We start from the raw sequence: 19922 nt of genomic DNA, 5'->3' as shown, positions 1-19922 counted from the left end.
CAGTATTTCTGGAGGCCTGTACTTTCAGTTTACAGGACCGTTCATGATGTTCTTCTTCCTTAGTCTCTACACATACTCCTGATCTCAGGATCTTGATGCCATCTTGTGGCAGTGAAAATGTACTGGCAAAGTATCAACTCTCCAAAGTATAATCTGCACATACCGACAATTGAATTTGGATTTAACATACAGAACACATCAACTACTGAAGATCCATCAGGGACCATGGTCTAGGCCAGAGGGATTCAGGTGAAGAAGTAGAGCTGTTTCTCCTTCTCCATGTCAGTGTCTCCGTCATCTTTGTTCACTAACTGCTCAGTCACCGGAGGTAGTGAGCGAGGCATCAGCTTCTTCCCCGTCTGAAATCCCAAAATTCATATTAGTGTCTGTGTTGATATGTCTATACACTGACATCTGGTAAGGCTTGTCATGTATGATGCTTTCTTTTGTAAGGTCTGTGACCAACATTTAGTGTGTTGTCTGTCACCAACATTTAGTGTGTTGTCTGTCACCAACATTTAGTGTGTTGTGTTTTGTATTGTCATGTGTTTCACTCACAGGTCTCTTGGTGTCAGCCTGAGCTCTCTCCAGGGCTTTACGCAGGCGCTCCTCTTGCTGCATCTTCTGCACACGAACGTTCTCCTCCCTTAGCCTGGAAACACATACAGTTTATTAGGTACACCACCCCATTCATTCCTACAGACAGTGAATCAAGTGGCCGTGGATTGCTATATAAAGCAGGCAGACAGGGACCGAGTGCCTGAATTGCACTGTTTAATTGAACGTTAGAATGGGCAAAACTAGTGACCTAAGCAACTTTGAGCTTGGTATGATCATCAATGACTCTGGAGCAGTGGAAATGCACTCTCTCGAGTGATGAATCATCAAGCTTCACCGTCTGGAAGTCCGACGGACTAATCTGGGTTTGGCAGAGACCCGGGGAGAACGCTACCTGCCCCAATACATAGTGCCAACTGTAAAGTTTGGTGGAGGAGGAATAATGGTCTAAGGCTGTTTTTCATGGTTCGGGCTAGGCCCCTTAGTTCCAGTGAAGGGAAATCTTAATGCTACAGCATACTATGACATTCTAGACAAATATGTGCTTCCAACTTTGTGGCAACAGTTTGGGGAAAGCCCTTTCCTGTTTCAGCATGACAATGCTCCCGTGCACAAAGTGATGTTCATAGAAATGTTTTGCCGAGATCGGTGTGGAAGAACTTGACTGGCCTGCACAGAGCTCCTGACCTGAACCCCATCGACCAAGTTCGGGATGAATTGGAACGCCGACTGCGAGCCAAGCCTAATCGGCCAACATTAGTGCCCAACCTCACTAATGTTCTTGTGGCTGAATGGAAGCAAGTCCCCGCAGCAAAGAGTGGAGGCTGTTGTGGCAGCAAAGGGGGGACCAGTTCCATATTAATGCCCATGATTTTGGAATGAGATGTTCGACGAGCAGGTGTCCACATACTTTTTGTAATGTAGTGTATGTTAGCTAACTGACTGACTACTGATATGTTAGCTAACTGACAACTACTGATATGTTAGCTAACTGACTGACTACTGATATGTTAGCTAACTGACTGACTACTGATATGTTAGCTAACTGACTGACTACTGATATGTTAGCTAACTGACGACTACTGATATGTTAGCTAACTGACGACTACTGATATGTTAGCTAACTGACTGACTACTGATATGTTAGCTAACTGACGACTACTGATATGTTAGCTAACTGACTGACTACTGATATGTTAGCTAACTGACTGACTAATGATATGTTAGCTAACTGACGACTACTGATATGTTAGCTAACTGACTGACTACTGATATGTTAGCTAAATGACTGTACTCTTGTTGGCCGACCTGAGTCTCCTCGCCTTCTCCTTGGCTCTCTTGGCCATGAGCACGCGGTCCTTGGGAACCAGCTCCACGTTCTCCAGCAACTCCCCCAGGAGGCCCTCGATGTTGGTCAGCATCTGCAGCGTGGTCAGGTTGGCCCCACTCTCCCCCGCATAGCTCCTGTACACCTCGGCCACCTTCCTGCCCAGGGCCTCCAGCATCACATCCTGTACGGAGGGATAATGGAAGTCAGTCAGTCAGTGTAAGAGCCACGTGAGGGTGATCAAGTTCAACTTCACTGCTTCACACTCCCACTGTACCTCATTTGCCCTAGATTAGGCCTGTATGGTGACTTTGCCCCAGTAGGGTTCACTCTGTGTACGGTATGTGTGTATACAGTCATACCGAAAGTTTTGAGAATGACACAAATATTAATTTTCACAAAGTCTGCTGCCCCAGTTTGTATGATGGCAATTTGCATATACTCCAGAATGTTATGAAGAGTGATCAGAGGAATTGCAATTAATTGCAAAGTCCCTCTTTGCCATGCAAATTAACTGAATCCCCCAAAAACATTTCCACTGCATTTCAGCCCTGCCACAAAAGGACCAGCTGACATCATGTCAGTGATTCTCTCGTTAACACAGGTGTGAGTGTTGACGAGGACAAGGCTGGAGATCACTCTGTCATGCTGATTGAGTTCGAATAACAGACTGGAAGCTTCAAAAGGAGGGTGGTGTTTGGAATCATTGTTCTTCCTCTGTCAAACATGGTTACCTGCAAGGAAACACGTGCCATCATCATTGCTTTGCACAAAAAGGGCTTCACAGGCAAGGATATTGCTGCCAGTAAGATTGCACCTAAATCAACCATTTATCGGATCATCAAGAACTTCAAGGAGAGCGGTTCAATTGTTGTGAAGAAGGCTACAGGGCACCCAAGAAAGTCCAGCATGCGCCAGGACCATCTCTTAAAGTTAATTCAGCTGCGGGACCGGGGCACCACCAGTACAGAGCTTGCTCAGGAATGGCAGCAGGCAGGTGTGAGTGCATCTGCACACACAGTGAGACAAAGCCTTTTGGAGGATTGCCTGGTGTCAAGAAGGGCAGCAAAGAAGCCACTTCTCTCTAGGAAAAACATCAGGGACAGACTGATATTCTGCAAAAGGTACAGGGATTGGACTGCTGAGGACTGGGGTAAAGTCATTTTCTCCGATGAATCCCCTTTCCGATTGTTTGGGGCATCCGGAAAAAACCTTGTCCGGAAAAGACAAGGTGAGCGCTACCATCAGTCCTGTGTCATGCCAACAGTAAAGCATCCTGAGACCATTCATGTGTGGGGTTGCTTCTCAGCCAAGGGAGTGGGCTCACTCACAATTTTGCCTAAGAACACAGCCATGAATAAAGAATGGTACCAACACATCCTCCGAGAGCAACTTCTCCCAACCATCCAGGAACAGTTTGGTGACAAACAATGCCTTTTCCAGCATGATGGAGCACCTTGCCATAAGGAACAAGTGATAAGTTGCTCGGGGACCAAAACATCGATATTTTGGTCCATGGCCAGGAAACTCCCCAGACCTTAATCCCATTGAGAACTTGTGGTCAATCCTCAAGAGGCGGGTGGACAAACAAAAACCCACAAATTCTGACAAACTCCAAGCATTGATTATGCAATAATGGGCTGCCATCAGTCAGGATGTGGCCCAGAAGTTAATTGATAGCATGCCAGGGTGGATTGCAGAGGTCTTGAAAAAGAAGGGTCAACACTGCAAATGTTGACTCTTTGCATCAACTTCATGTAATTGTCAATAAAAGCCTTTGACACTTATGAAATGCTTGTAATTATACTTCAGTATTCCATAGTAATATCTGACAAAAATATCTGAAGACACTGAAGCAGCAAACTTTGTGGAAATTAATATTTGTGTCATTCTCAAACTTTTGGCCACGACTGTACATATGAATGCAAACAGTTGTGTGTGCTGTCTGTTTGTCTGTCTGTCTGTGAACAGTTCATCTTTACCTGGTCCTCTGTCTTGTATTTCCCAAAGTAGAAGAGTCGCGATTTGAGCTCCAGCTCAGCAGCCATGTCCTTCTCTCTCTGGATGGCATGGGCAATTATGTCAATCTGCTGGGTCAGCTGCTCTGTCTCCTGGTCCCTGGATACACACACAATGTTTAAAATTTGACCAATTTTGAATACTTTGCATTCATTCATTCTTGACAGTATGCTCCTTCAGGTGTTCTTGCAAGATCGTTCTTGTAAGAACGGGAGAATGCACAATGTTTTTAATAAACGCCAACAGATTATGCTACTCCGAGGTAATGGCAGTTTGAATACCAGTAGTTCAATCACTATCGCCACTACAGTGGTTCTTCCTTTAAAAGTTGTGGCACACTGCAGCACAGCTTGCGGGGTGCCGCAGAATGCTATGGCACGTTATAAGTTGTGTCAGACATTGTTGCCAGAATGATGCAATTTACCACAATTTGCCACCATCTACCACAAACGATCGCGGCATAAGATCCAACATTTTAAAGGAAGAACCACTGTATGTAGCTGTGAGGACATAAAGTCGCTGGGCACTCTAACATCTTGTTGCGGGTGTTCTCCATAGAGTGTTTGAACTCCTCCATGGTCTCCTCTGTCTCTCTGGAGTTCTGGATCAGAGTCAGGTTCTGCTTCTCCAGGTCTGTCAGCAGGTCCAACAGCTGCTGAGGGTCAGTGAAGTACAGCTCCGGCTCCTGTGGGGTAATACATACACACAGTGAACCTTTACTTAGGTCAACGTTAAGGCTACTTTGACACCAGGTGAATGATATAGCATAAAACGTATCTGACCTCATATTCAGGCAGTTTGCTCTCATCCACCGGTACTCTAACCTCCTTCCTAAAACACAAACAATTGTTTTTCTTTTTTTTTCTTTTCACCTTTATTTAACCAGGCAGGCTAGTTGAGAACAAGTTCTCAATTACAACTGCGACCTGGCCAAGATAAAGCAAAGCAGTGCGACACAAACAACAACACAGAGTTACACATTGAATAAACAAACATACAGTCAATAATACAATAGAGAAAGTCTATTTACAGTGTGTGAAAATGAGGTAAGATAAGGGGGGTGAGGCAATAAATAGGCCATAGTGGCGAAATTACTACAGTATGGCAAATTAAACACTGGGGTGATAGATGTGCAGAAGATGAGTGTGCAAGTAGCGGTACTGGGGTGCAAAAGAGCAAAATAAATAACAATATGGTGATGAGTTAGTTGGATGGGCTATTTACAGATGGGCTATGTACAGGTGCAGTGATCTGTGAGCTGCTCTGACAGCTGGTGCTTAAAGCTAGTGAGGGAGATATGAGTCTCCAGCGTCAGTGATTTTTGCAGTTCGTTCCAGTCATTGGCAGCAGAGAATTGGAAGGAAAGGCGGCTGAAGGAGGAATTGGCTTTGGGGGTGACCAGTGAAATATACCTGCTGGAGCGTGTGCTGCTGGTGGGTGCTGCTATGGTGACCAGTGAGCTGAGATAAGGCGGGGCTTTACCTAGCAAAGACTTATAGATGACCTGGAGCCAGTGGGTTTGGTGACAAATATGAAGCTAGGGCCAGCCAACGAGAGCATACAGGTCACAGTGGTGGGTAGTATATGGGGGTTTGGTGACAAAACGGATGGCACTGTGATAGACTGCATCCAATTTGCTGAGTAGAGTGTTGGAGGCTATTTTTTAAATGACATCGCCAAAGTCGACGATCGGCAGGATAGTCAGTTTTACGAGGGTATGTTTGGCAGCATGGGTGAAGGATGCTTTGTTGCGAAATAGGAAGCCGATTGTAGATTTAATTTTGGATTGGAGATGCTTAATGTGAGTCTGGAAGGAGAGTTTACAGTCTAACCAGACACCTAGGTATTTGTAGTTGTCCACATATTCTAAGTCAGAACCATCCAGAGTAGTGATGCTGCATGGGTGGGTAGGTGTGGGCAGCGATCGGTTGAAGAGCATGCATTTAGTTTTGCTTGCATTTAAGAGCAGTTGGAGGCCACGGAAGGAGAGTTGTCTGGCATTGAAGCTCGTCTGGAGGTTAGTTAGCACAGTGTCCAAAGAAGGGCCAGAAGTATACAGAATGGTGTCGTCTGCATAGAGGTGGATCAGGGAATCACCAGCAGCAAGTTTGACATCATTGCTGTATACAGAGAAAAGAGTCGGCCCGAGAATTGAACCCTGTGGCACCCCCATAGAGACTGCCAGAGGTCCGGACAACAGGCCCTCCGATTTGACACAATGAACTCTGTCAGAGGAGTAGTTGGTGAACCAGGCGAGGCAGTCATTTGAGAAACCAAGGCTGTTGAGTCTGCCGATAAGAATGTGGTGATTGACAGAGTCGAAACCCTTGGCCAGGCCTCTGAATACAGCTGCACAGTATTGTCTCTTATCGATGGCGGTTATGATGTCATTTAGGACCTTGAGCGTGGCTGAGGTGCACATATGACCAGCTCGGAACCCAGATTGCATAGCGGAGAAGGTACGGTGGGATTCGAAATGGTCGGTGATCTGTTTGTTAACTTGGCTTTCGAAGACCTTTAGAAAGGCAGGGTAGGATGTATATAGGTCTGTAGCAGTTTGGGTCTAGAGTGTCTCCCCCTTTGAAGAGAGGGATGACCGCGGCAGCTTTCCAATCTTTGGGGGATCTCAGACGATACGAAAGAGAGGTTGAACAAGATAGTATTAGGGGTTGCAACAATTTTGGCGGATAATTTTAGGAAGAGAGGGTCCAGATTGTCTAGCCCTGCTGATTTGTAGGGGTCCAGATTTTGCATCTCTTTCAGAACATCAGCTATCTGGATTTGGGTGAAGGAGAAATGGGGGAGGCATGGACAAGTTACAGTGAGGGGTGCAGGGCTGTTGACCGGGGTAAGCGTAGCCAAGTGGAAAGCATGGCCAGCCGTTAAAAAATGCGTATTGAAATTCTCAATTATCTCAGATTTATCAGTGGTGACAGTGTTTCCTAGCCTCAGTGCAGTGGGCAGCTGGGAGGAGGTGCTCTTATTCTCCATGGACTTTACAGTGTCCCAGAACTTTTTGGAGTTAGTGCTACAGGATGCAAATTTCTGTTTGAAAAAGCTAGCTTTGCTTTCCTAACTGCCTGTGTATATTGGTTCCTAACTTCCCATTATCGATGATAATGCAGTACGCCACAGGATGTTTTTGTGCTGGTCAAGGGCAGTCAGGTCTGGAGTGAACCAAGGGCTATATCTGTTCCTGGTTCCAAAACAATTTAATGGGGCATGCTTATTTAAGTTGGTGAGGAAAGCATTTTTAAAGAATAACCAGGCATCCTCTACTGACGGAATGAGGTCAATATCATTCCAGGATACCCGGGTCAGGTCGATTAGAAAGGCCTGCTCGCTGAAGTGTTTCAGGGAGCGTTTGACAGTGATGAGGGGTGGTCGCTTGACCGCAGACCCATTACGGATGCAGGCAATGAGGCAGTGAACGCTGAGATCCTGGTTGAAGACAGCAGAGGTGTATTTGGATGGCAGGTTGGTTAGGATCATATCTATGAGGGTGCCCGTGTTTACGGATTTGGGGTTGTACCTGGTGGATTCATTGATAATTTGTGTGAGATTGAGAGCATCAAGCTTAGATTGTAGGATGGCCGGGGTGTTAAGCATGTCCCAGTTTAGGTCACCTAGCAGCACGAGCTCTGAAGATAGATGGGGGGCAATCAGTTCACATATGGTGTCCAGAGCACAGCTGGGGGCAGAGGGTGGTCTATAGCAGGCGGCAACGGTGAGAGACCTGTTTTTAGAGAGGTGGATTTTTAAAAGTAGAAGTTCAAATTGTTTGGGTACAGACCTGGATAATAGGAAAGAACTCTGCAGGCTATCTCTGCAGTAGATTGCAACACCGCCCCCTTTGGCCATTCTATCTTGTGTGAAAATGTTGTAGTTAGGGATGGAGATTTCAGAGTTTTTGGTGGTCTTCCTAAGCCAGGATTCAGACACGGCTAGGACATCCGGGTTGGCAGAGTGTGCTAAAGCAGTGAATAAAACAAACTTAGGGAGGAGGCTTCTAATGTTAACATGCATGAAACCAAGGCTATTACGGTTACAGAAGTCCTCAAAAGAGAGCGCCTGGGGAATAGGAGTGGAGCTAGGCACTGCAGGGCCTGGATTCACCTCTACATTGCCAGAGGAACAGAGGAGGAGCAGGATAAGGGTACGGCTAAAAGCTATGAGAATTGGTCGTCTAGGACGTCCGGAACAGAGAGTAAAAGGAGCAGGTTTCTGGGGGCGATAAAATAGCTTCAAGGTATAATGTACGGACAAATGTATGGTAGGATGTGAATACAGTGGAGGTAAACCTAGGCAGTGAGTGATGATGAGAGAGATATTGTCTCTAGAAACATAATTGAAACCAGGTGATGTCATCGCATGTGTGGGTGGTGGAACTGAAAGGTTGGATAAGGTATAATGAGCAGGGCTAGAGGCTCTACAGTGAAATAAGCCAATAAACACTAACCAGAACAGCAATGGACAAGGCATATTGACATTAAGGAGAGGCATGCTTAGCCGAGTGATCATAAGGGTCCAGTGAGTAGTGAGGTTGGTTGGGGTCACGGCGATTCAGACAGCTAGCCGGGCCATGGGTAGCAAGCTGGCAGAAGATGGTCTGTTTTTAGCCCCCTCGTGCGTTTCCGTCGGTAGATTAGTGGGGTTCCGTGTGGTAGAGGGGACTAATCCAATTGGCAAAATAGTTATAGTTATAGTGGCCCAAGAAAATTGTGTGATAGACCTATTCAGATAGCAGCCGATAAGACAGCTAACGATTACCGGGCCGCAGATGGGCGTTCAGGTTACGTCGCGACGGAGGGGCCAGTTGGATAACTCCCTCAGGCAGATAATGTTGGTAGTCCAGTCGTGAAGGCCCGGTGGGGCTCCGCATCGGCAGTAAAACGGGTCCGGATAGGTGATTGTAGCCCAGGAGTGGCTGATGGAACTCTTCAGCTGGCTAGCTCCGGAATAATTGATGTTTGCTCCGGGACTGATGTTAGCCAATAGTCACTCGGATAGCAGCTAGCTAGCTGCACGATCCAGGTGTAAATGTCCAGAGCTTGCGGTAGAAATCTGGGGATATGGAGAGAAAATAGGTCCGGTATGCTCTGGTCAGAGTCGCGTTGTACAAAAACTTCCGATAGCTTTTCGAGCTAAAGGATAGCTGATGACTGCCAACCGTGGTTAGCTGAATACTAACGTTAGCCAGTGAACAGTGAACTTCTGGCTAGCTTCTGTTGTGGATTTCAGATTTGAGGTGAATAATACTTTTTCTTAAACAATTGGTGAGGTGGGTTGCAGGAGAGTATTTTGAAGTTGAGTTTTTAGAGAAAAAAATACATAAAAAGATAAGCGAAGAAAATATGTAAATATATATATACACGGGATATGACAAGACGAGGACAAAGGACGTCTGACTGCTATGCCATCTTGGATGGAATTCAGAGCTTGCGGTAGGAATCCGGAGATATGGAGAAAAATAAGTCTGATTTGCTCTGGTTAGAGTTGCGCTGTGCAGTGGCTAGCTGACTACTAGCTAGCAGCTAGTTAGCTTCTGTTGGGGGGTTCCGGTTCAGAGGACGGATCAGCAGGGCTCCGTGTGGTAAACCAGGCCAATTGGCAAAATAGGTATAGTGGCCAAAGAATTTGTCAGATGGGCCTCTTAAGCTAACAGTCCGATGTGCTCTAGACAGCTAGCGGGCCGCGGCTAGCAGGCAAGCGGGTGGGAATACAGGGGACGTCGCGACGGAGGAGTCAGTTGAAAAAAACCCTTGTGCGCAATTACGTTGGTAGTCCAGTCGTGATGGGTCGGCGGGGGTCCAGGTATTGTAGCCCAAGGAGTGGCTGATGGGCCTCTTCAGCTAGCCGGGAGATGGGCCTATCAGATGGGCCTAGCAATGGCTAACTGACTACTAGCTAGTAGGTTCCGGTTCCGGTTCTTAAGTATAAAAAATAGCAGATCCGTACCACATTGGGTGAGGCGGGTTGCAGGAGAATATTTTTAGTCTGTAGATGGAAAGTGATATTAAAATATATAACAAATATATACGAAAAAACCCCAAGGAAAAACAATATTTACACGGGACAAGACAAAACACACGTCCGACTGCTATGCCATCTTGGTTAGAGACATAAGGATCAGTGGAAGCTGCTGAGGGGAGGACAGCTCATAATAATGGCTGGAACAGAGTTAATGGAATGGCATCAACCATATGGAAGCCATGTGTTTGATGAATTTGATACCATTCCACCTATTCTGCTCCAGCCATTCCCACGAGCCCGTCCTCCCCAATTAAGGTGCTACCAACCTCTTGTGACAGGGATACAGTTAAACGATGCAACAGAGACATCTCATCTCAACAACACACTCTTGAACAGGGCTCTCCAACCCTATTCCTGGAGAGCTACTGTCCTGTAGGTTTTCACTCCAACCCTAATCTAGCGCACCTGATTCTAATAATTAGCTGGTTGACAAGCTGAATCAGGTTAGTTACAACTGGGATTGTAGGGAACAGGGGGGTATCTCTCCAGGAACAAGGTTGGCGAGCCCTGCTCTGGAGTAATGATCCTGTACTGGGGCTCCACTCACGGCTTGATGCTCTCTCTGGTTCCCATCATACTCTGTCTTTGGGGAGTCCTGGGGTCACATACAGGAGGCAGGTCCCTGGCCATACTCTCTCTACCTGAACAGAGAGAACGTAGATCTCTAATGAACCGGACCCATAATCACAGTCTGTCAAATGTGACTGGTGTGATATGATGTGACAACTACTGTAATTGACATACGTCTGCCGGGTTTGGCTGTCTCGGCTAGCTGAGCCTCCCTCTCCTTGATGGCAGCTTTGATCTTGTCCACCATGGCCCTGCGAGCCTGCTGTCTCTCCTGCCACTCTGTAGGGGACAGCTTCAGCAGGAAGCTATTGTACAGGGTGTACTCCTTCAGGATCTCCTCGTTCTTGGAGATGTCACTGTGGACACGTATGAACATGTGCCATCATGCTCAATTGCATGTACGCAATAACATTTGTAAAGCTTAAACCAACCACAAACAATGACACACATCCAGAAGCCATCACACAACGTATGTCAACTTATGCATAATTCATGCACAGTACATAGTAAAAGAAAGGACCCTTTACTGTCTGCCATACTACCTTTTCACAGCCACCATTTTGCCTGAGATCCTCTTGATCTCTGCAACCTTCTCCAGTTTGGCTTTGGTCTCGTATTCAGCACTACAACAGTCAACATGAATGATGATTTAAAGGAAGCACATGGAGGGAAATACAGTCTTCTTGTTGGTTCAGTTATTTAAAAAAGGTATCTTATTGTTATTATTCATAATAATCATTATACCCCCCCAAAAACACTGAAATCACACAATATAAGAACTGTTTTGTAGAGACAGTGGACTGTAGTCTGGTACATTTTGATTGCCTCCACTGAGTTCTTGTCATTCTCCTCAAGGAACTCGTCAAACATGGCCGTGTCCTCGTCTAGAAATGTCTCCGCCTGCTGCAGCCTGTTCTCTTCCTTGGTGGCCACCTCGGCCAGCTTGTGAATCACCTCCCTCTTCACAGCCAGGGAGTACTGGAGAGAAAGGGTTAAAGGTCAGTGACCACAGGATGGAAGGAGAGGAGAGACTTTGCGTTCAAAACAGAGAACAAGTCCAAGTAAGAACAGAGACGGAGAGTGTATATTGTTTTGTTGGTATAGCAATGGAAAGACACAACAGGAAAGGTTACATTTGAAGAGATAATTGCAATTTGTGTGTTCTCCATGCTGTGATATGCTAATACTGTACATGTAATAAGTTAAAGAGCTGTCTCTCCCTTGAGGCAAACAGACTACTCAGTAAAGGAAGTGTCTGGAGGTTTGTACGGTCTGGAGAGTGAGTAATCTCAGGAAATGTAAATGTCTGCGGCTCTGGGACTTAAGAGTGTGAAATGTGATGCCAGGGGACCTATTAGACATGCAGCTCGAGACCTGGGGATTGATGCCTTTCAAGTAAGCTACTGCCTCAAAGTGTTTTCATATTCATGTAGTTATTTACTTTCTCTGAAACAGTTAGGACTGGACAACAAGCATATCCTGATGTAATTGTGCCCTTTTTTCTTCTTTTGTTTTTTTACATCTTTTTATGAGGCTGTGGAAAGAATTAAGGGACGAAAATGTGTGTTTTTAAAGGAACAATGCAGGTTTTGTCAGAGCTTGGGTAATAGGTCAAACAAGCTTAGCTCAGGGAAACTTTGGGCAAATATAAACGGAGCCTTCAAGCAAAAAGGGGACGCACACGAAGCTGAACCAAGCCATGCGCTGTGTTACCAATAACAGCAATCGCGCCTTTCTGTTTTTCCACTTACCTCATCTCTGAACTGATTTACGTATAAAACAGCTTTTGTTGTTGTTATTAACTCTGAAGCTAAGAAGCCGTGTGGTTTGAAGGATTAGAAAATATATACTCCAGTGGTGAAAACAATAATGCCATGTTAACTTCTGTAAATGCATTGATGTGTCTTTTTGGTTTTGTGAGTGTGAGAGAGTAATCATACATAACTGGACTGTGATTGGTTTGGTGTACTAAGCATTATGTAATTTCTTACCTCAATGAGAAACATCTCTCTCTTCTTAGTGATGTACTCACTAATATTCTCCCTGTCATTGGAGTCTGATGAGGGAACAAACTCTCATTGATTACTGCCTGTCCTTTTAGCATCAGTCATCTGGACAAAACTTTTATGCTAACTCAAATACTTTAACGCTAACTCAAATGCTTTAACGATAACTCAAATGCTTTTACGCTAACTCAAATGCTTTTACGCTAACTCAAATACTTTTATGCTAACTCAAATACTTTTATGCTAAATCAAATACTTTGAGGCAAAGACAGGAGGGAATACATATAAAATCCCTTTGACTTTGGATACAGGACAGTCTTTGTTCTCTTCTCTAAATGGTTAGGATTAGAATTAGGAGAGCAGGTCCAATCTGAGAGGACACGTTCTCTCTGGAGCATCATCACTGCAGCAACACAAAACACTTTTTGTCTTGGAAAACAGCAATAGCTAAGTAATCCTGATGAATGAGTAAACGTATCTATTAAAGAGAAATTTGCAATGGAAGTGGAGAAAGTCAAAGTTGCACGTCCAATATGATATTCTGAGAGAGCAACTTGGCATATATAAGGCAATTAGAAATGCCAGACGGGCTTAGTTAAAGTGGTAAATGATCTTAGAGCCAACACAGATGCCAAACAGCTCTCTGTCCTTGTACTCTTGGATTTAAGTGCTGCATTCGACACGGTTAATCATGATGTCCTTCTGGACAGACTGGAGAGGTGGGTTGGCCTCTCTGCTCGAGTTCTAAATTGGTTTAGGACCTATTTAACCAGTTGAGAGTTTGTCACCCTTGGTGAACACAATTCAGAGAAAATACATATCACATGTGGCGTTCCACAAGGTTCAATTTTGGGTCCGGTACTGTTCAGTTTATACTGTATATGTTAGCCCTTGGCAGCGTTATCAGAAAGCACAGCATTGATTTTCATTGTTACGCAGACGATACACAACTTTACATTTCTGTGTCACCAGAGGATTTTAGTTCCACAGATAAATTATTAGACTGTATTAGTGATTTAAATACTTGGATGGCTCACAACTTCCTCCAGCTAAATCAAGACAAGACCAGGGTATTTATTATTGGAGCCAAAGAACAGAAAGAGAATTTGGCTTCACATTTTACTTCACTGGCAATAAAGATAAAACACCAGGTAAAAAACCTAGGTGTCATTTTAGATTCTGAACTCAATTTTGAAATCACACATTAGGAATGTGACCAAAATAGCTTTTTACCACCTGAGAAACATTGCAAATGTGCGTCCATTTCCCTCTCAGGCTGATACAGAGAGACTCATCCATGCTTTTATTACAAGCAGGCTTGACTTCTGTAATGGTCTCATGTCTGGTGTACTCAAGAAAGCCATTGGTCAACTGCAAAACATACAGAATGCTGCAGCCCGGGTACTGACCAAGACCAGATGGAGAGCACACATTAAACCAGTTTTAAGATTTCTGCACAGGCTGCCAGTGAGTTTTAGAATTAGTTTTAAGATTCTTCTTTCGGTTTTTAAATCAATCCATGATTGTGCACCCCGATATATGTCAGACATGCTTTTGAGTTATGTACCCAGTAGGTCCCTCAGATCCTCTGGCACTGGCCTTTTAACTATCCCAAAGCCTAGGACCAAGAGGCATGGAGAGGCAGCCTTTAGTTATTATGCCCCCAGCCTCTGGAATAGCCTGCCAGAGAACCTGGGGGGGGGGGGGGGGGGGGCAAAACTATGGACATATTTAAAAGAGATCTCGAAACAAACCTTTTTAGCTTGGCTTTTCCTTAGGGTGCTTTTTAATCTCTGTTTTTGTTGTTATTCTTTTGTTTTTTATCCTCTTCTGTTTGCTGTGTACTAAATATTTCTGTTTTTATTTTCATAGTTTATTTATTTTTTCCTGTGAAGCACATTGTGTTGCATTCTGAAATGTGCTGTATAAATAAAGCTTGATTTGATTTGATGATTTGATATAGTATTGGAAAACAGCAGAGCACATCATTTCATTATGTGTCAATAGTCAGATTCAGTAACTTGTCTCAAGTTATCAACTTACCTCAATGTCTCTGGGGATTATCCTAGTTTCCCACTTAGTCATGCACTGATGTCAATTGGAGAATAGGTGAAGATTTGACTTCAGTGGAAGTTAGGATTCACCCCCCTGAGACTACAGTAAAAAGACCCAGAGAAGCATCACGATATACTGGTCATCAGAGCCATGTATTAGAGAGTTAGGACTTTGAGGTCTCTGCATTATGATGCATTTATATTACCTACATTCCATTGCAGCCGTGTTAGCTCCCCATGGGCAATATTGACCAATAGCAGTTCACAGAATGTTCTGAATTTCAAACAATGCTATGTACAAGGTTCCAAATACTGATAATGAATGGAGGAATGAATGGAATGCTCAAAGGTGCTAACGAGGCCTCTGTTCTAAAAGCTGTCCGAACTCTCTAAATAAATGGCTCTGGTGGTCATGAAAGGCCTGATGGGCACTCACTCTGGATGGCAGCTTTCCTCCATGCCGGATCATCCCTGAGGGTGGACACAGCCTTGCTGCTGGAGGTGGGGTACACCTCATTCTGCCCCTGCCTCAGCTCCTGCCTCAGGTTAGCCTGCTTGGCTTGTATCCTCCCAGCGTAGGTGGACTTCTCATGGACCTTCAGTGTCTGCTGTCGCTGGCGCTCCTATGGTTCATCACACAAATGAGCATGGTCAAGATGGCATGTTGAAAGATGGCACTGAGGATCAGAGTTTGATCAGATATTATGATGGTCAGGTCCACAGTCACAGTGGAAAAGGATAATGAATGCAATGAAACCCTGATAGAGTCAAACAGAATGTTCAAACACTACAGACGACACAACATGGCTTCTTCACCAGCTTCCTTTGTTCATTTTCCTTGTTTCTCAGGAGGAAGATGTTGTCTGCCGGGAGTTTGAAGGGATTCCTCCTCGCTGTCCTCACTTCTCTCTGTCTCTCTGCATAAACATACATAAACATTCCCATACTTTACACAACCGTACTGAACACTGGTTGTTGCCAAGTAAATACCAGAGAGCTGTATCCCCATATACCTCTACTTGTCTATAGACACTAATGCACCAGGATGTCAGGTCACCTGAGACTGGAGGCTTGGTGTCACTGCAGGAGATGAGAGGACCTGCTAGTCTGAAAGCTGTCTGTTTCTCTGTAGATAGTGGGCGTTACAGTGGGGGTTAGAAACAAAAATAATTGTATTTGTCACATGCGCCAAATACAACTGGTGTAGACTTTACTGTGAAATTCTTGCTAAAATAAAATAGTAACATGAGGAATTCAATAAAATACACAAGAATGGAGCTATATACAGGGAGTACCAGTACCAGATCAATGTGGACCTATATACAGGGAGTACCAGTACCAGATCAATGTGGAGCTATATACAGGGAGTACCAGTACCAGATCAATGGGGAGCTATATACAGGGAGTACCAGTACCAGATCAATGTGGAGCTATATACAGGGAGTACCAGTACCAGATCAATGTGGACCTATATACAGGGAGTACCAGTACCAGATCAATGTGGAGCTATATACAGGGAGTACCAGTACCAGATCAATGTGGAGCTATATACAGGGAGTACCAGTACCAGATCAATGTGGACCTATATACAGGGAGTACCAGTACCAGATCAATGTGGACCTATATACAGGGAGTACCAGTGTAACCGATGTGAAATGGCTAGTTAGTTAGCGGTGGTGCGCGCTAATAGCGTTTCAATCGGTGACGTCACTCGCTCTGAGACCTGAAGTGGTTGTTCCCCTTGCGTTGCAAGGGCCGCGGCTTTTGTGGCGCGATGGGTAACGATGCTTCGGTGGGTGTCAGTTGTTGATGTGTGCAAGGGTCCCGGGTTGGGGCGACGAGAGGGACGGAACCTACACTGTTACACCAGTACCAGATCAATGTGGAGCTATATAGAGTACCAGTACCGGATCAATGTGCAGAGGTACCAGGTGTTTGAGGTAGATATGTACATGAAGACAGGGTAAAGTGACTAGACATCAGGGTAGATATGTACATGAAGGCAGGGTTAAGTGACTAGGCATCAGGGTAGATATGTACATGAAGGCAGGGTTAAGTGACTAGGCATCAGGGTAGATATGTACATGAAGGCAGGGTTAAGTGACTAGGCATCAGGGTAGATATGTACATGAAGGCAGGGTTAAGTGACTAGACATCAGGGTAGATATGTACATGAAGGCAGGGTTAAGTGACTAGGCATCAGGGTAGATATGTACATGAAGGCAGGGTTAAGTGACTAGGCATCAGGGTAGATATGTACATGAAGGCAGGGTTAAGTGACTAGGCATCAGGGTAGATATGTACATGAAGGCAGGGTTAAGTGACTAGGCATCAGGGTAGATATGTACATGAAGGCAGGGTTAAGTGACTAGACATCAGGGTAGATATGTACATGAAGGCAGGGTTAAGTGACTAGGCATCAGGGTAGATATGTACATGAAGGCAGGGTTAAGTGACTAGGCATCAGGGTAGATATGTACATGAAGGCAGGGTTAAGTGACTAGGCATCAGGGTAGATATGTACATGAAGGCAGGGTTAAGTGACTAGACATCAGGGTAGATATGTACATGAAGGCAGGGTTAAGTGACTAGGCATCAGGGTAGATATGTACATGAAGGCAGGGTTAAGTGACTAGGCATCAGGGTAGATATGTACATGAAGGCAGGGTTAAGTGACTAGGCATCAGGGTAGATATGTACATGAAGGCAGGGTTAAGTGACTAGGCATCAGGGTAGATATGTACATGAAGGCAGGGTTAAGTGACTAGGCATCAGGGTAGATATGTACATGAAGGCAGGGTTAAGTGACTAGGCATCAGGGTAGATATGTACATGAAGGCAGGGTTAAGTGACTAGGCATCAGGGTAGATATGTACATGAAGGCAGGGTTAAGTGACTAGACATCAGGGTAGATATGTACATGAAGGCAGGGTTAAGTGACTAGGCATCAGGGTAGATATGTACATGAAGGCAGGGTTAAGTGACTAGGCATCAGGGTAGATATGTACATGAAGGCAGGGTTAAGTGACTAGGCATCAGGGTAGATATGTACATGAAGGCAGGGTTAAGTGACTAGGCATCAGGGTAGATATGTACATGAAGGCAGGGTTAAGTGACTAGGCATCAGGGTAGATATGTACATGAAGGCAGGGTTAAGTGACTAGGCATCAGGATAGATAAGAAGAAGAGGAAGAATAAAGAGTAGCAGCATGTTATGAGTGTACAAGTGGGTGTGAGTGTCTGTAAGTGAGGTTTTGGTTGATCAATAGCAGCATAGGGAATTGTGTAATTTCAGCGTTACAAAGTAGCTTAACGTTGTACCTACCTGTTTGTGCAAACTGAAATGTAAACAATAACAAAGCTGCCACCCTCCACTGATTGGGTAAAAATCTCAGGGAAGGGGCTGGAGAAATGTAGCCACGTTCATAGAGATCAAAATGATGGTTTGAACCATGTTTTGAAGGTAGGCCTATTGTACACAGTGTTTGTTTACAATTACATTGTTTACAAACATTGGAGTAAAATAAAAGTATATTTTGGGTTCTAATGGGGTAAGACAGTTGAACTGCACTATCTAGACCTCTCTTCATCCTAGAATCCCTTCACCAGCATTTGCCCTGGTTTTAGATGATATTGTATTCTACAGTCATCGCGCACATTGCCTACTGTAGTGACACTGAGCGTCAAACACAGTAGACGGCTTTCTCACTTACTATAAATTGCTGGGGGTCTGTCTTCGATGCTGTCCGGGGATTCAGCTCCCGCGGTATCCTTCACCGACATCTCTTCTTGAGCATCCACGAAGAAAAGTAAATTACATTGGAGAGTATGGATTCTAATCGTTCGAGTCCAATTATGCAAATATTCTACTGCTAGGCTGTCATCCTGTGTTGCACAGCCTCAATTGTGGCCTTTTTCTTTAAATAGGCTAATGCAAATAATTTATTTAAAACGATAGCCTACCTTACTTTGTGAAGTTGTTGTTATAGCTATGCTCCTATAAACGATAAATACTTTAAATACACTGTTTAGAAAATGTCTTCATAGACTAAGGCTATATGTAGGGTATTGATTATGACACATCTCACCGGCGACATGCCATATATGTAAACATTTTGATTACGGATTTGCGTGACATGGCTGGAGCGTCACAATTGATCAAGATGTAGAGCTACGTGAGCTAACGCGACAACAACCGATCCGATAGATGGCAGTGAACCTGTCTGGCATAGGTAGTCTACAATTAATAAATTGGATGTTGGCTACCTATTGAATGAGAATTGGGCCTAAAATCAAATGTTATTTGTCACATGCGCCGAATACAACAGGTGTAGACCTAACAGTGAAATGCTTAGTTTACAGTGAAATGTTTACAAAACAATAAAAAATATATACCATTTACTACATATAATATTGAGGTAAAACTGTTTGCAACTGCAGGATAGGATTAGCCCTAGGCATAGGGCTACAGTGGAGAAGGAATGATGAAAATTGAGCATTCAAGAACGCAGTCGCACTTTATGGAACGTTAGGCTATAGTTCAATACATAATGGTTGTCAATAATGGTTTATTTTTCCCATGATAATGTATTTGAATATTCACTCAAGCCATCCCTAGTATGAAATATTTCCCCCCAGTTTTGTGCTACCCACAACATCGAATTCTAGGGTTGTCTTCCTAGTTTCAAATGGCAATTCTAGAACGTTCTGCATTCTTGAATGCTCAATTTTCATAATTCCTTCTCCACTGTAGCCCTATGCCTAGGGCTAATCCTATCCTGCTGTTGCAAACAGTTTTACCTCAATATTATATGTAGTAAATATTACAGGGTTTTTTAATCGCTTTGGTACTATTTTCACAAGTAGGCCTACTGTATGTGGTACATTTTCACAACTCTTAGTACAGCACTCCAAACTGGTCACACTTGTAATGAAGCCAGTCTTTCATTCAAAATCTGTCATTTTGCATTAGTTTGGATTGTAAACATCTCTCACCACACAACCATTGATTAAAAATATACATTTATTGCGAAATGTAATGAGAACATTGGTTTAATCACCAAAACACAATATAATGATATATTTTCAATTTAGTCGTTTTAACTACCAGTTAATCCAATAGCAAACGATGCAAGGTACTCGTTTCAAATCACCCTTAGAAGTGAATGTAATAATTTTTTTAAATTATAATAAAACAGTTTCTAATATAATATGCTACTATAGTGTAAGGTACTAGGGGGTGACTTGCCCCCTGGGGTAACTGCCTGGGGTAACATTAAAACCACAAGATGTCATCAAATTATTTTCCCCAAACTTTCCCTGGCTGCCACTGCTCTTGCTCAACAAAACATTTCA

At 44.2% G+C, this 19922-nt stretch overlaps 1 protein-coding gene and 1 long non-coding RNA gene across 2 annotated transcripts; both read right to left on the bottom strand.

Moving 5' to 3' along the window:
• Positions 1-8: 8 nt before the first annotated feature.
• Positions 9-15084, bottom strand: LOC106572751 (cilia- and flagella-associated protein 100). The gene is made up of 11 exons (XM_082961513.1): positions 15004-15084; positions 11322-11485; positions 11050-11130; positions 10682-10863; positions 10485-10578; positions 4687-4735; positions 4438-4589; positions 3868-4003; positions 1867-2069; positions 559-652; positions 9-359 (listed from the first exon to the last, which is right to left on the bottom strand). The coding sequence occupies exons 1-11, from the start codon at positions 15082-15084 to the stop codon at positions 246-248; spliced, it is 1350 nt and encodes a 449-aa protein (XP_082817639.1). The 3' UTR covers positions 9-245.
• Positions 15085-15398: 314 nt separating this feature from the next.
• On the bottom strand, positions 15399-18679 carry LOC145860926 (uncharacterized). The gene is made up of 3 exons (XR_014380706.1): positions 18281-18679; positions 15625-15693; positions 15399-15484 (listed from the first exon to the last, which is right to left on the bottom strand). It is a non-coding gene; the product is annotated as an uncharacterized LOC145860926 (long non-coding RNA).
• Positions 18680-19922: the final 1243 nt, after the last annotated feature.

The sequence above is a fragment of the Salmo salar genome, chromosome 15 (assembly GCF_965601325.2).
Source record: "Salmo salar chromosome 15, fSalSal1, whole genome shotgun sequence".
NCBI lineage: Eukaryota > Metazoa > Chordata > Actinopteri > Salmoniformes > Salmonidae > Salmo > Salmo salar.
The sequence above is the reverse complement of the archived record's forward strand: the minus strand, read 5'-3'. Positions and strand labels throughout refer to the sequence as shown.